At 43.5% G+C, this 12,500-nt stretch overlaps 2 protein-coding genes across 10 annotated transcripts in view; one reads left to right on the top strand and one right to left on the bottom strand.

The window, feature by feature from the left end:
* Window positions 1–5,589, top strand: part of LOC135095595 (probable tubulin polyglutamylase TTLL2) — a 7,624-nt gene extending 2,035 nt beyond the window's left edge. The window contains exons 2-8 of one of the 2 annotated variants that reach the window (XM_063996511.1): window positions 1–6; window positions 385–569; window positions 751–851; window positions 1,383–1,540; window positions 1,636–1,754; window positions 4,314–4,483; window positions 4,819–5,589. The exon at window positions 1–6 is cut by the window's left edge and continues 98 nt beyond it. In XM_063996511.1, the coding sequence (XP_063852581.1) occupies window positions 1–6; window positions 385–569; window positions 751–851; window positions 1,383–1,540; window positions 1,636–1,754; window positions 4,314–4,483; window positions 4,819–5,538 (1,459 nt within the window). In that variant the 3' untranslated portion in view covers window positions 5,539–5,589. The remainder of the gene's footprint in view (window positions 7–384; window positions 570–750; window positions 852–1,382; window positions 1,541–1,635; window positions 1,755–4,313; window positions 4,484–4,818) is intronic. The other variant, XM_063996512.1, reaches the window with a different exon arrangement.
* Window positions 1–12,500, bottom strand: part of LOC135095599 (gastrula zinc finger protein XlCGF67.1-like) — a 42,203-nt gene that overhangs the window by 21,974 nt on the left and 7,729 nt on the right. The window contains exons 1-4 of one of the 8 annotated variants that reach the window (XM_063996519.1): window positions 8,021–8,143; window positions 6,029–6,861; window positions 5,647–5,871; window positions 2,755–2,955 (exon numbers count right to left, since the gene is read on the bottom strand). In XM_063996519.1, coding sequence (XP_063852589.1) covers window positions 6,030–6,716 — 687 coding nt within the window. In that variant the 5' untranslated portion in view covers window positions 6,717–6,861; window positions 8,021–8,143 and the 3' untranslated portion in view covers window positions 2,755–2,955; window positions 5,647–5,871; window position 6,029. Of the gene's footprint in view, window positions 1–2,754; window positions 2,956–5,646; window positions 6,862–8,020; window positions 8,144–9,278; window positions 9,390–12,500 lie in introns of those variants that run through there. The other 7 variants (XM_063996520.1, XM_063996522.1, XM_063996523.1 and 4 more) reach the window with 7 other exon arrangements.

Here is a 12,500-nt window from a genome sequence, read left to right as displayed (position 1 = left end):
CTTTATGTGAGTGTCTGTATGTGAGAGAGAGAGAGAGAGAGAGAGAGAGAGATTTGTTGTAATTTATTTTTTCGTGTGTGTGTGTGTGTTTATGTGTGTGTGTGTCCTAGTTCTAATTCTAATGTCTAATATATATATACTAAATTTTTCTTTTTCTATCTATCTATCTGTCTGTCTGTCTGTCTGTCAGTCAGTCAGTCAGTCAGTCAGTCAGTCAGTCAGTCAGTCAGTCAGTCAGTCAGCCAGCCAGCCAATCAGTCAGTCAAGTAGTTAGTTAAATGATTCAAATTACCATATATGAAACTAACTAACTAACTAACTCTCTCTCTCTCTCTCTCTCTCTCTCTCTCTCTCTCTCTCTCTCTCTCTCTCTCTCTCTCTCAGCCCAGCCACATACCTGTTACCTTGTGAATATACTAAATTAGTAGCTGAGTACACAAGATTGACCTACCAGAACAAGACTACTACTACTACTACTACTACTACTACTACTACCACCACCACCACCACTACGACTAATAGCAGTGGTGGTGCTGGTGGTGGTGGTGGTAGCAGTGGTGGTTCTCCAGGTAAGTGGTGATGGTGGTGGTAGTAGTAGTAGCAGTAGTAGTAGTAGTAGTAATAGTAGTAGTAGTAGTAGTAGTAGTAGTAGTAGTAGTAGTAGTAGTAGTAATGGCAATAATAATAATAATAATAATAATAATAATAATAACAATAATAATAACTCCTCTCTCTCTCTCTCTCTCATAGGCCTACCACCCGCTACAGAGGCCCACCCCCCTACCCCACACAATATCTGGATTTGCAAGCCTATAAGCAGTTCACAAGGCAGAGGCATATCGATTTTTCAGGTCTGTGTTTGTCTGTCTGTCTGTCTGTCTGTCTGTCTGTGTGTCTATCTATCTGTATATACACACACACACACACACACACACACACACACACACACACACACACACACACACACACATACTAAACAAACAAAACACACTTAACCTAACCTAACCTAACTTAACCAAACTTAACTTAACCTAACCTAACTTAACCAAATCCTCCTGAACTCAACTGAACTTCAAAACACCCCAAAACACCCAAAAACACACCAAAACACCCAAAAAACCACACCAAAACACACCAAAAACACCCTAAAACACACTAAAACACCCAAAAAACACACCAAAACATCCCTAAACACCCAAAAACACACCAAAACACCCAAAAAAAACACCAAAAACACCCCAAAAACACCCAAAAACACCAAAAACACACCAAAAAACACCCAAACACACCAAAAACACCAAAAACACCCAAAAACACACCAAAAACACACCAAAAACACCCCAAAAAACACCCTAACCTAACCTAACCTAACGTAACCCCAGGACCTGCATGAACTGAGTTACGCATCGAGTGCAGTGGCCCAGCGGTACATTGGCAACCCTCTACTGGTGGGTGAATACAAATGTGACATCAGACTGTACGTTATGGTCACCTCCTTCCTCCCCCTGACTGTCTACATGTACACCGAAGGAATCGTCAGGTACGTACATGTGTGCGCGTTTGTGTGTGTGCGTATGTGTGTATTTGAGGCGTTAATCTTGCTATAAAACGGCCTAACCTAATTTTTTTCCGCAGATTCGGGACTGAAAAATATAGCCTTGGTTCTCTCGACAACGTGTACAGCCACCTGACTAACACGTCACTGAACAGACTCGGCCCCAGCTACAGGAAAGAGAAGGACAGGGTTGGCGAGGGTAAGGCAGGGGTGTCAGGGTGATGGGAGGGGTGCAGGAAGACAACAAGATGGGGTGACAAGGTATGGGCGGTGAATGGGTGGCAGGAGCTGTGAAGAGACTGGTGATCGAGGCTTGCGTTTGCTAGTGAAAGGGGTGAAAGATTGAGAATACTGGTTAGATACAAGGGTGGTTGCAGGAAGAAAGTAGGCCTAAACATGGCATATCCTTTTACAAAATATACCTAATTTAACTCCAACTAATCTTCTAAAACTCCCTAATGTCTAAATAATTATTGAGTCTTTCATTCATCTACCCCTCGACTTGAAAACCAATTTCTACCTCTCTTTCTAAATCTTTCAAGCTTGTTCTGGTTGCTAATCCTGACAATTTTGCTTACATCCCCCTTATATACTTAAAGACTTCTATCTGGTCCCCTCTAAACCTACATCTCTCTGAAGAAAGTCAATTTAAAAGCTTCAATCTGGCCTCGTAAAGACTACTCATTCCCTGTATCCTTTAAATCATTCTCCTCTGTGCTGATTCAAATAGACCTATATCCTTCCTGTACTGCGGTGAATTCTTGCATTAGGAAGTGGACAGAAGAGGGAGAGAGATGCGCAGTTCAAATAGACCTATATCCTTCCTGTACTGTGGTGAATTCTTGCAATAGGAAGTGGACAGAAGAGGGAGAGAGATGCGCAGTTCAAATAGACCTATATCCTTCCTGTACTGCGGTGAATTCTTGCATTAGGGAGTGGACAGAAGAGGGAGAGAGATGCGCAGTTCCTTACACAAGAGAGAGAGAGAGAGAGATCGTTCACAAGCCATAAGCCAACCAGTCTGTATGCTAACCAAGGGAATTTCATGACGGGAGACTTTCTTATTGAGTCCTGTGATGGCGAAGTCAATAAAGCCACATATTAGGCCGCGCTGGCATTGGTGCGGCCGGTGCTTAGACCAACAAAACAGTCCCTCAAGATATGTTCTTTATAAAGCCTCAATAAGCGGTAAGACTCACCTAGAGACCATTTAGGCGTTCTTCTTCTCTTTGGGGTGGCTGCAGCAGGGCCAGGTGTGTCCATGTTGTTGTTGTTGTTGTTGTTGTTGTTGTTGTTGTTGGGATAGGAGCGCAGTGCAGGGATTGGCTGCCGGCTGTTTGTTATTGTTGATGTTTGGCGCTGCATTCTGGCGGCAAGTCTTGTTTTAGCCACTAATTTTCCTTATTTAAAAGAGATACAGCATAATTATTAGAAAACGACCATGCAAAAAATGTTATATATATATTTTTTTACCTTTCTAATCCCTTTCTGTATTAACTAATGTATATTTCACATAAACGTCTGCTATTTCTAAAAGCTAGCAACGTCAGCGGTAACTAATTCACAGTGACAGGCCATAAACTGAAACTTAGGGATTTATCAAAGCTATGAGTAGAATTATGGCTTCTTATGACTTCTTATGAGTTCCGCCCCTCGTTAACTCTTGCACTGAGGAGGTGGACAGAAAAGAGATGAAAGACTGAGAATACTGGTTAACTCTTGCATTGAGGAGGTGGACAGAATAGTGATGAAAGACTGAGAATACTGGTTAACTCTTGCATTGAGGAGGTGGACAGAAAAGAGATGAAAGACTGAGAATACTGGTTAACTCTTGCACTGAGGAGGTGGACAGAAAAGAGATGAAAGACTGAGAATACTGGTTAACTCTTGCATTGAGGAGGTGGACAGAAAAGAGATGAAAGACTGAGAATACTGGTTAACTCTTGCATTGGGGAGGTGGACAGAATAGTGGTGAAAGACTGAGAATACTGGTTAACTCTTGCATTGAGGAGGTGGACAGAATAGTGGTGAAAGACTGAGAATACTGGTTAACTCTTGCACTGAGGAGGTGGACAGAAAAGAGATGAAAGACTGAGAATACTGGTTAACTCTTGCACTGAGGAGGTGGACAGAAAAGAGATGAAAGACTGAGAATACTGGTTAACTCTTGCACTGAGGAGGTGGACAGAAAAGAGATGAAAGACTGAGAATACTGGTTAACTCTTGCATTGGGAGGTGGACAGGACAGTGGTGATAAGATAACAGGAAGGTGACAGGGTGACGGGGCAAGGAATGGGAGGCCTGGAGAGAGTAATGGGAGGGGTAATGGATGGGGGTCATGGGGCAGGTCACCATTACAAAAAAAAAATAACAAAAGCCTAAAATTAAGTAGGCCTAATAATATATAAACTAACTTAACCTAGCCAAACTGAACTGAACATTAAACTAACCTAACCTAACCTATTCACATTTTCTTCATCTGTTCATCTAACCTAACCTATCTACTTATTAATCAATTCATATTTTCTTCATCTATGTCTGTCTTGAAACCTAACTAACCTAACTTAACCTAACATAACCTAACCTAACCTAACCAAACCTAACATAACCTAACCTAACTTAACCTAACCTAACCTAACTAACCTAACTTAACCTAACATAACCTAACCTAACCTAACCAAACCTAACATAACCTAACCTAACTTAACCTAACCTAACCTAACCTAACCTAACCTAACCTAACCTAACGACCCCCTAGGCTGTAAATGGACCATAGGAGAGCTGCGGCGTCACTTGAGGGGCTGCGGCAAGAGTGACTGGCTGTTGTGGCAGAGGGTGTGGGTGCTGGTGTGCCTAACCTTACTAACTCAAGTTGGATTAGTGCCTCATCACCACAATTGCTTCGAACTGTATGGATTTGATATTCTGGTGAGTGGTGGTAGTGGTGGTAGTAGTTGTAGTAGTAGTTGTAGTAGTTGTAGTTGAGGTGCATAACTTTACAAGCACCAGGAACGGCCAGACACATCTCATAGCAATATTGAAGTAGTACAACCCCTTTACACTACTCACAAACACTCATAACACCAACATATGTCTTTACAATTCTCTATGTGTCACCTACAACTCCACAATGACCCCCCTAACAAGCACAGCCACTCAACACCACCCACAAACACTCATAACACCAACACGTCTTTACAATTCTCTATGTGTCCCCTACAAGCCCACAATAACCCCTAACAAGCACAACTACCCATTCACAGATAGACGAGGGCCTCAGACCGTGGCTACTGGAGGTCAACAGGTCACCGTCGCTGACCCACGACTGCCACGTGGACCGAATAGTGAAAAAACCATTACTCCACCACCTCTTTGATTTAGTGGGTCCACCAAGGGTACCAGAACCTCTCGCGCGACCCTTGAGAACCCCATTCCTTCTGTTGCTCGCCAGACGTCACACACAGTCACCCTTCACAGCAGCCCTGCACCTGAATCACTACAGGAGGGTGTTGCATTGCGATAGGGAGGAAAGCAGAAGTGTGGCTAGCAGGAGGAGCCATGGGACGCCCTCAACAACAAGCAACAGTAGCAGTAGAAGCTTCAGAAAAGGAGGGAAGGTCGAGGAAAGAGGAAAATCAAATGGAGTCTTGCCACCAAACACCGGGAGGCGGTCGGGAAACAGCCGCGCTTGCAAGGGAATTTCGGGGCTATCTAGGCGCGATGGCCGTGACGGGGGTGATGGGAAGTGGCCAGCGAGGTGCGGGGAATGGGTCAGAGTTTACCCATTTAACGCCGCTACTCTACACGCAGGGAGAGATGCGGCTTACTTGAAATCTGGTGTCGCAGAGTTGACGAAATTTAGAAAAGGGTGTGAAAAGGCTGCCCGCGCGCACTCTCTCGCTGCCACGCCCACCCCCACGCTGGACAGGGCTGTGAGGGGCAGTCTGTGGAGGGACACCGTGCTCTGGTGTCCGCCGTCGTAAAGGGAACGCCTAAATAGGTGCAGATCGTGTCTTGTTCTTGTCTGTTATTGTTGTCGGTCTTACTATTAAATGTTGGTCAATATTTTTATGGTGTCGAATAAATTGTACCTGTTCTATTTTTTGTGGTTTCATTAGTGTTGTGCTGGACTTCATCTGACAAGCCGGGGATTGCGAGGGAAGGCACCAGCTTACTGCCAACAGTAAGCCGGGTGACAGGTGGGTGGCAGCTGCTGGTGGGTAATGAGGAAGCCTGTGTTTGTAATGGTACCTCGCTCAACATGTTACCTCGCTCAAGGGAACTCCGGGAGGCAAGGAAAACACCATCTGTCTGTGCTAAAACCGTTAATTATGGACCATGCCAAGAATGAAATAGCTAATTAATTAAATACAACTAATTCTGCATGTTTTTTTTATTTGAATTTTAAGCTTGCAAGACCAAAGATTATCACCACCACCACCACCACCACTACAACAGGAACACCACAGACACCTTAAAAGTGAATCCTGACGTGCTGCACAATTTCCGGTTTCGTCTTAAAACACTTGCTGCACACGTCACACTTAAAGTCCCTCAAGCCAGTGTGTCTGAAGGCGTGTGTGTTCAGAGCACTAGTGGTGGCAAATCTCTTCCCACACTCTTCGCACTCATAGTTTTTTACGCCGCTGTGAGTCAGGGCGTGTGTGGTGAGGGAGCCCTTCTGCGTAAATTTCTTGCCGCACTCGTCACACTGGTAATTTCTGGCACCGCTGTGTGTTACGGTGTGCGTGGAGAGTTGGGCCTTTGTGAGGAATTTCTTGCCGCACTCTTCACACTGGTAGTTTTTGACGCCACTGTGAGTCAGGGTGTGTGTGGCGAGGGAGCTCCTCTGGGTGAACTTCTTGCCACATTCTTCACACTCATAATTCCTGGCGCCGCTGTGGGTCACGGTGTGTGTGGTGAGGCAAAACTTCCTTGTGAATTTTTTGCCACACTGGTCACACTCGTAGTCTCTAACGTCACTGTGCGTCAGGGTGTGGTACTTCAGCCCAGTTCTACTCGTAAAACTCTTGCTACATAACTGACACTTAAACTCTGCCTCTCCTTTGTTGCCGGAGCTGCCTGCCTCCCGCTGATTCCTGCCACCATGCCTGCGTCTCCCCACACCTGAGGCAGACCGCTGCTGCTGCTGGCAACTCATGCTGCTGCCCGGCCTCACAGCCTCCACTGCAGCACAGGCCACGGCAGCACATGGCACGGCCTACCTTGTGGCCTTGTGGGGACCCTCGGGGAAGCTGGGTGGAGTGGTGTGTGCCAGCCAATGTTGTGGTGGATTCTGGCTCAGTCTGTGAAGCAGGGAGGGACTGGGGTTATGAGGGGCTGAGTGGAGGGCTGCAGGTACACAGCCTTCCATCATCAGCGGGGACTTTAGCCTTCCGTCACCAGAATCTCATGCACTTTATATTTCTGGCCGGAACCATGCTAAGTCCATTCTCAACTAGCCAAAAACTCCTTCATTAACAGAAAATGTCAAAACCTTTCAAGATGTAACTCCCCTCGTTATTTCTGGCATCTACCCAAAAATATCTCCAATAACTTTGCTTCTTCTTCTTCTTTCCCTCCTCTATTTCAACCAGATGGCACCACTGCTATCACATCTATTTATAAAGCTGAACTCTTTGCTCAAACCTTTGCTAAAAACTTTATCTTTATCTTTTTTTGTCACCCCCCCAGCTGCTAACTCTGTACAAGGGCCTTATCCGTCCATGTATGGAGTATGCTTCACATGTCTGGGGGGGTTCCACTCATACTGCTCTTCTAGACAGGGTGGAATCAAAAGCTTTTCGTCTCATCAAGTCCTCTCCTCTAAGTGAGTGTCTTCAGCCTCTCTCTCACCGCCGCAATGTTGCATATCTAGCTGTCTTCTACCGCTATTTTCATGCTAACTGCTCTTCTGATCTTGCTAACTGCATGCCTCCCCTCCTTCCGCGGCCTCGCTGCACAACACTTTCTTCTTTCTCTCACCCCTATTCTGTCCACGTCTCTAACGCAAGAGTTAACCAGTATTCTCAATCATTCATCCCTTTCTCTGGTAAACTCTGGAACTCCCTGCCTGCTTCTGTATTTCCACCTTCCTATGACTTGAATTCCTGCAAGAGGGAGGTTTCAACACACTTATTCACCAATTTTTGACCACTGCTTTGACCCTTTTGTGGGACTCACATTTCAGTGGACATTTTTTTATTAGATTTTTGTTGTCCTTGGCCAGTGTCACTCATACATTATATAAAAAAAATTGAAGGGCGTCCACACCCCACCCCAGCATCCTGTAGGCAAGGCAGTGTTAGGAAAGGTTGTGCGGGTTGTGGGCAGGTTGTTTACGTTAAGGAAGTGTACATAGGAAGTGTTTGGCAAGGCTGTAGTGGTGTGCTGGCCATAATTAACCACACCTGCTATTTTCGTCTTAATTACATGTGTTTGGCTCTGTATAGGCCTACCACGTACCTGTATTGGGCTAAATTCACCACGTAGGTCTGCAGGTAACGTCAGGACACACACACGAACACACAAACACAGACACGGTCGCTTATAGTAACATTATGCACACCAGCCCTCAAAACAGAAAACGGAAGGGAGGACTGAGATAAACTTAAATGTTGCTGTTTTGATGGTTATCTCTGTTACTTAGTGGTGTACAGACCGCCACGCTAGGTACAAATAAAGAGAAAATGATTAAGTAATGCTGTACTGTTTTTTTCTTCATCCTTTAAATCTGTAAAAAAAAAAAAAAAAAAAAAAAAAAAAAAAAAAAAAAAAAAAAAAGGTTATTTTGTTGTAAACTGAAACGGTGCTATATTTAAATGTTTTCTCTGTTACTTAGTGTAGTGCACAGTAGTAATAGTATTGACACTCCAACAAACTAAAATTTTCAGCTTGTGTTTCTCGCTTCTCCCGCCCCTCCCCCCCAAACATCGCGCCGTGCCTCGATAGTTCTGGTCAGACACACACACACACACACATACACACACACACACGCACACAGACACAACTAAGTGGAGTAGAGGCATGTTAGTTAACCCTACCCTGCGCTAGTTCGTGCGTTTGCTGCGGTGACACGGTGCAGCAGACAGTGAAATTCAGAATCAAATAAGGGAGGGAGTATTCGCTGGGGAAACGTCACTGGAACTATTTATATTATTTGAATTATTACTCGATAACACGTCAACTTGTGTGTGTATGTGAGTGTGTGTGTGTGTGTGTGGAGGACCAGTGGCCAGTGACATTAGAGGACGAGCGGCTGGCTACAGTGTTGTGGCCGGCAGTGGTCAGTCTTGCCCCACACACTCTGGTAATAAGTGTTTCCGTATTCCCGGCAGCTTCTCCCTGTACCAAGCAGCGCCACGCATCACCAGAGAGCCACGAGTACGTAAGGTGAGCCCAGCGGTGCCAGCCCAGCCTCCGTCAGCCTTACTGCCTTCCCAGCATCTCCTTCCTCCTCCCTGCAGTGTCTTCTAGCGGTTTATTAAAGGTTTTGTTCGTTATTTAGGCATTTTTTGGGGTTATTTATTTATTTTTAGGTTTTGTTTACGTCTGAGTCTGGAAACAGCTGGAAATTTATGGGAATATTGAAGAGTCGTCAATATGTAAACAAGCCGTGAGCTGAGGGACAGGCAGGGCGTCACTGTTTTCAGTCATTATTTGCTTCTTTTCTCACTAATTCACTTATTGTCAGCCTACAATATCGCAAGATAGAGTCACTCACCTTACCTTCATATCCGCTGGTCAGATATATCCGCCACTGCCTGGTTTTGGTGTCACAAAGTAATAAATAACGCAACATGGCCGCCGCCGCCTCCACCGACGCCGGGGCCGAGTGCCTGTTCGGACCTGTCGGTTCCAGTATTTTTCTATATTTTCCTGAATTGCTTTATTTGGCTTGTATAGCAAGTTTTTATGGTTTGTAAAAATATTTTGTTGGTGTTGAAGTGTTTTTGTTGCTTCAGTGAAGTAAATGGGCCGAATTTTGATCAGTTTTTAACGTAAACATAGGGCCGTTTTCACGGCTATATTTACCCAACCCCGGTTCTTGGCTTTTTTATTTGAGGCTGTAGTGAAGCTTTTATTGCTTTAAAAAATCGTTTATGATTTTTAAAATGTTTAGCGTTCCTGTTGAGCTGAGTATGACCATTTTGAAATGGCTTTTAGTTCCGTTAAAAGTCGTCATTTGCCCATTTTTTACATTCTTCATTTCTCTATTTCACCTTTTAACGAACTTTTTATTGCTGGAAAAAATAGTTCAGATTTTTTGAAGTGTTTTTTTGTTGGTGCAAAGTGAAGTGGGCGGACTTTTGAATGGTTTTAATGGTGTCAAACATTACAACACTTTTTCCATATTTCTTTTGATATTTCTTTACAACTACTCAAGCTGGAGATGTTTTGACATTGTGAATATTAATTTAAGTAATTATCAAGTCAGAAAATAGCATGCATTCCAGCCTAGCTTCATTTTTTCTAGGGGTCAATTTTAAAATGAAATACGTTACGTACGTAAACCAGTGGCCAGGCCTGTGACGTCATCACCAGACAGGCTCCAGTGTCTCTTGCCCGGCTCCAGTGTCTCTTGGTCAACATTTTCCGTAATTTCCAGTGTTTTCCAGGTATTTCCAGCTGTTTATTAACTCAGGCACGTACATATTAGTAGTAGAAGGAGGAAAATGAGGGAAATGGAGGAGGAGGAGGAAGAAATAAGGAGAAATGGGGGAGGAGGAGGAGGCGAAACATATAAAACGTCAAGTAGACAGTCTTTACCTTAGTTTCCCTTGCTGCCCTTCCATTCTCTGTAATATTTGCTGTGTTTGGGTGGATTTAGGAGTGTTGTGGGGTGTTTTGAGTGTGTCTTAGGGGTGTTTAGGTGTGTTTTGGGTGTATATTACCTGTTATCAGTGTATTTTGCGTGAATTTTGGGTGTTTGAGTGTAGTTAGATTGGTTTTTAGGTGTATTTGACGTGTTTTGAGTGTTGTGGAGTGTTTTGAGTATACTGTGAGGTGTTCTGGTGTGTTTCGGGGTATATTGAGGTGTTGTGAGTGTGTCCTCGGTATATTTTGGGTATTTTAAGTGTTTTAGGTCAGTCTGGGTGTGTGTGTGGGGTCTTTTGGGTGTATTTGAATGTGCGTGGGGTGTTCTGAGTGAGACTGGCTGTGTGCGGGGTGTATTCTATAATAATAATAATAATAATAATAATAATAATAATAATAATAATAATAATAATAATAATAAACGGTTTATTATTTAGGTAGTTAATAAAGTGAAAATGTATAGAGGGTGGGGAAATACCGAACATTGAGAGTTGAGAGTGTTTTCAGTGAGTTTTGGGTGTTTTGAGTGTGTTTTGGATGTGTTAGGGTGAGTTTTGTGGGTATTTTGGGGTGTTTTGGGTGTGTTTTGGGTGTTTTGAGTGTGTTTGGGTGAGTTTTAAGGATATTTTGGGGTGTTGAGAGTGTTTTGAGTGTGTTTTGGATGTTTTCAGTGTGTTTTGGGTGTGTTTGGATGAGTTTTGTGGGTATTTTGGGGTGTTTTGGGTGTTTTTTGGGTGTTTTGAGTGTGTTTGTGTGAGTTTTGTGGGTATTTTGATGTGTTGAGAGTGTTTCGAGTGTGTTTTGGATGTTTTGAGTGTGTTTTGGATGTGTTTGTGAGAATTTTGTGGGTATTTTAGGGTGTTTTGGGTGTTTTTTGGGTGTTTTGAGTGTGTTTGGATGAGTTTTGAGGATATTTTGGTGTGTTGAGAGTGTTTTCAGTGAGTTTTGGGTGTTTTGAGTGTGTTTTGGGTGTGTTTGGGTGAGTTTTGTGGGTATTTTGGGGTGTTTTGGGTGTTTTTTTGGGTGTTTCGAGTGTGTTTGTGTGAGTTTTGTGGGTATTTTGGGGTGTTTTGGGTGTTATTTTGGGTGTTTTTAGTGTGTTTGGGTGAGTTTTATGGGTATTTTGATGTGTTGAGAGTGTTTTGAGTGAGTTTTGGATGTTTTGAGTGTGTTTTGCATGTGTTTGGATGAGTTTTGTGCGTATTTTGGGGTGTTTTGGGTGTTTTTTGGGTGTTTTGAGTGTGTTTGGGTGAGTTTTATGGGTATTTTGGGGTGTTGAGAGTGTTTTGAGTGTGTTTTGGGTGTTTTGAGTGTGTTTTGGATGTGTTTGGATGAGTTTTGTGGGTGTTTTGAGGTGTTTTGGGTGTGTTTAGGGTGTTTTGAGTGTGTTTGGGTGAGTTTTATGGGTATTTTGGGGTGTTGAGAGTGTTATGAGTGTGTTTTGGGTGTTTTCAGTGTGTTTTGGGTGTGTTTGGATGAGTTTTGTGGATATTTTGGGGTGTTTTGGGTGTTTTTTGGGTGTTTTGAGTGTGTTTGGGTGAGTTTTATGGGTATTTTGGGGTGTTTTGGATGTTTTGAGTGTGTTTTGAGTGTGTTTGGGTGAGTTTTATGGGTATTTTGGGGTGTTGAGAGTGTTTTGAGTGTGTTTTGGATGTTTTGAGTGTGTTTTGGATGTGTTTGGGTGAGTTTTGTGGATATTTTGGGGTGTTTTGGGTTTTTTTTGGGTGTTTTGAGTGTGTTTGGATGAGTTTTAAGGATATTTTGGGGTGTTGAGAGTGTTTTGAGTGTGTTTTGGGTGTTTTGAGTGTGTTTTGGATGTTTTGAGTGTGTTTGGGTGAGTTTTGTGGGTGTTTTGGCGTGTTTTGGGTGTTTTTTAGGTTTTTTGAGTGTGTTTGGGTGAGTTTTGTGGGTATTTTGATGTGTTGAGAGTGTTTCGAGTGTGTTTTGGATGTTTTGAGTGTGTTTTGGTTGTGTTTGGATGAGTTTGGTGGGTATTTTGGGGTGTTTTGGATGTTTTGAGTGTGTTTTGGGTGTGTTTGGATGAGTTTTGAGGATATTTTGGGGTGTTGAGAGTGTTTTGAGTGAGTTTTGGGTGTTTTGAGTGTGTTTTGGCTGTGTTTGGATGAGT

The sequence above is a fragment of the Scylla paramamosain genome, chromosome 49 (assembly GCF_035594125.1).
Source record: "Scylla paramamosain isolate STU-SP2022 chromosome 49, ASM3559412v1, whole genome shotgun sequence".
Taxonomy (NCBI): Eukaryota; Metazoa; Arthropoda; class Malacostraca; order Decapoda; family Portunidae; genus Scylla; species Scylla paramamosain.
The sequence above is the reverse complement of the archived record's forward strand: the minus strand, read 5'-3'. Positions and strand labels throughout refer to the sequence as shown.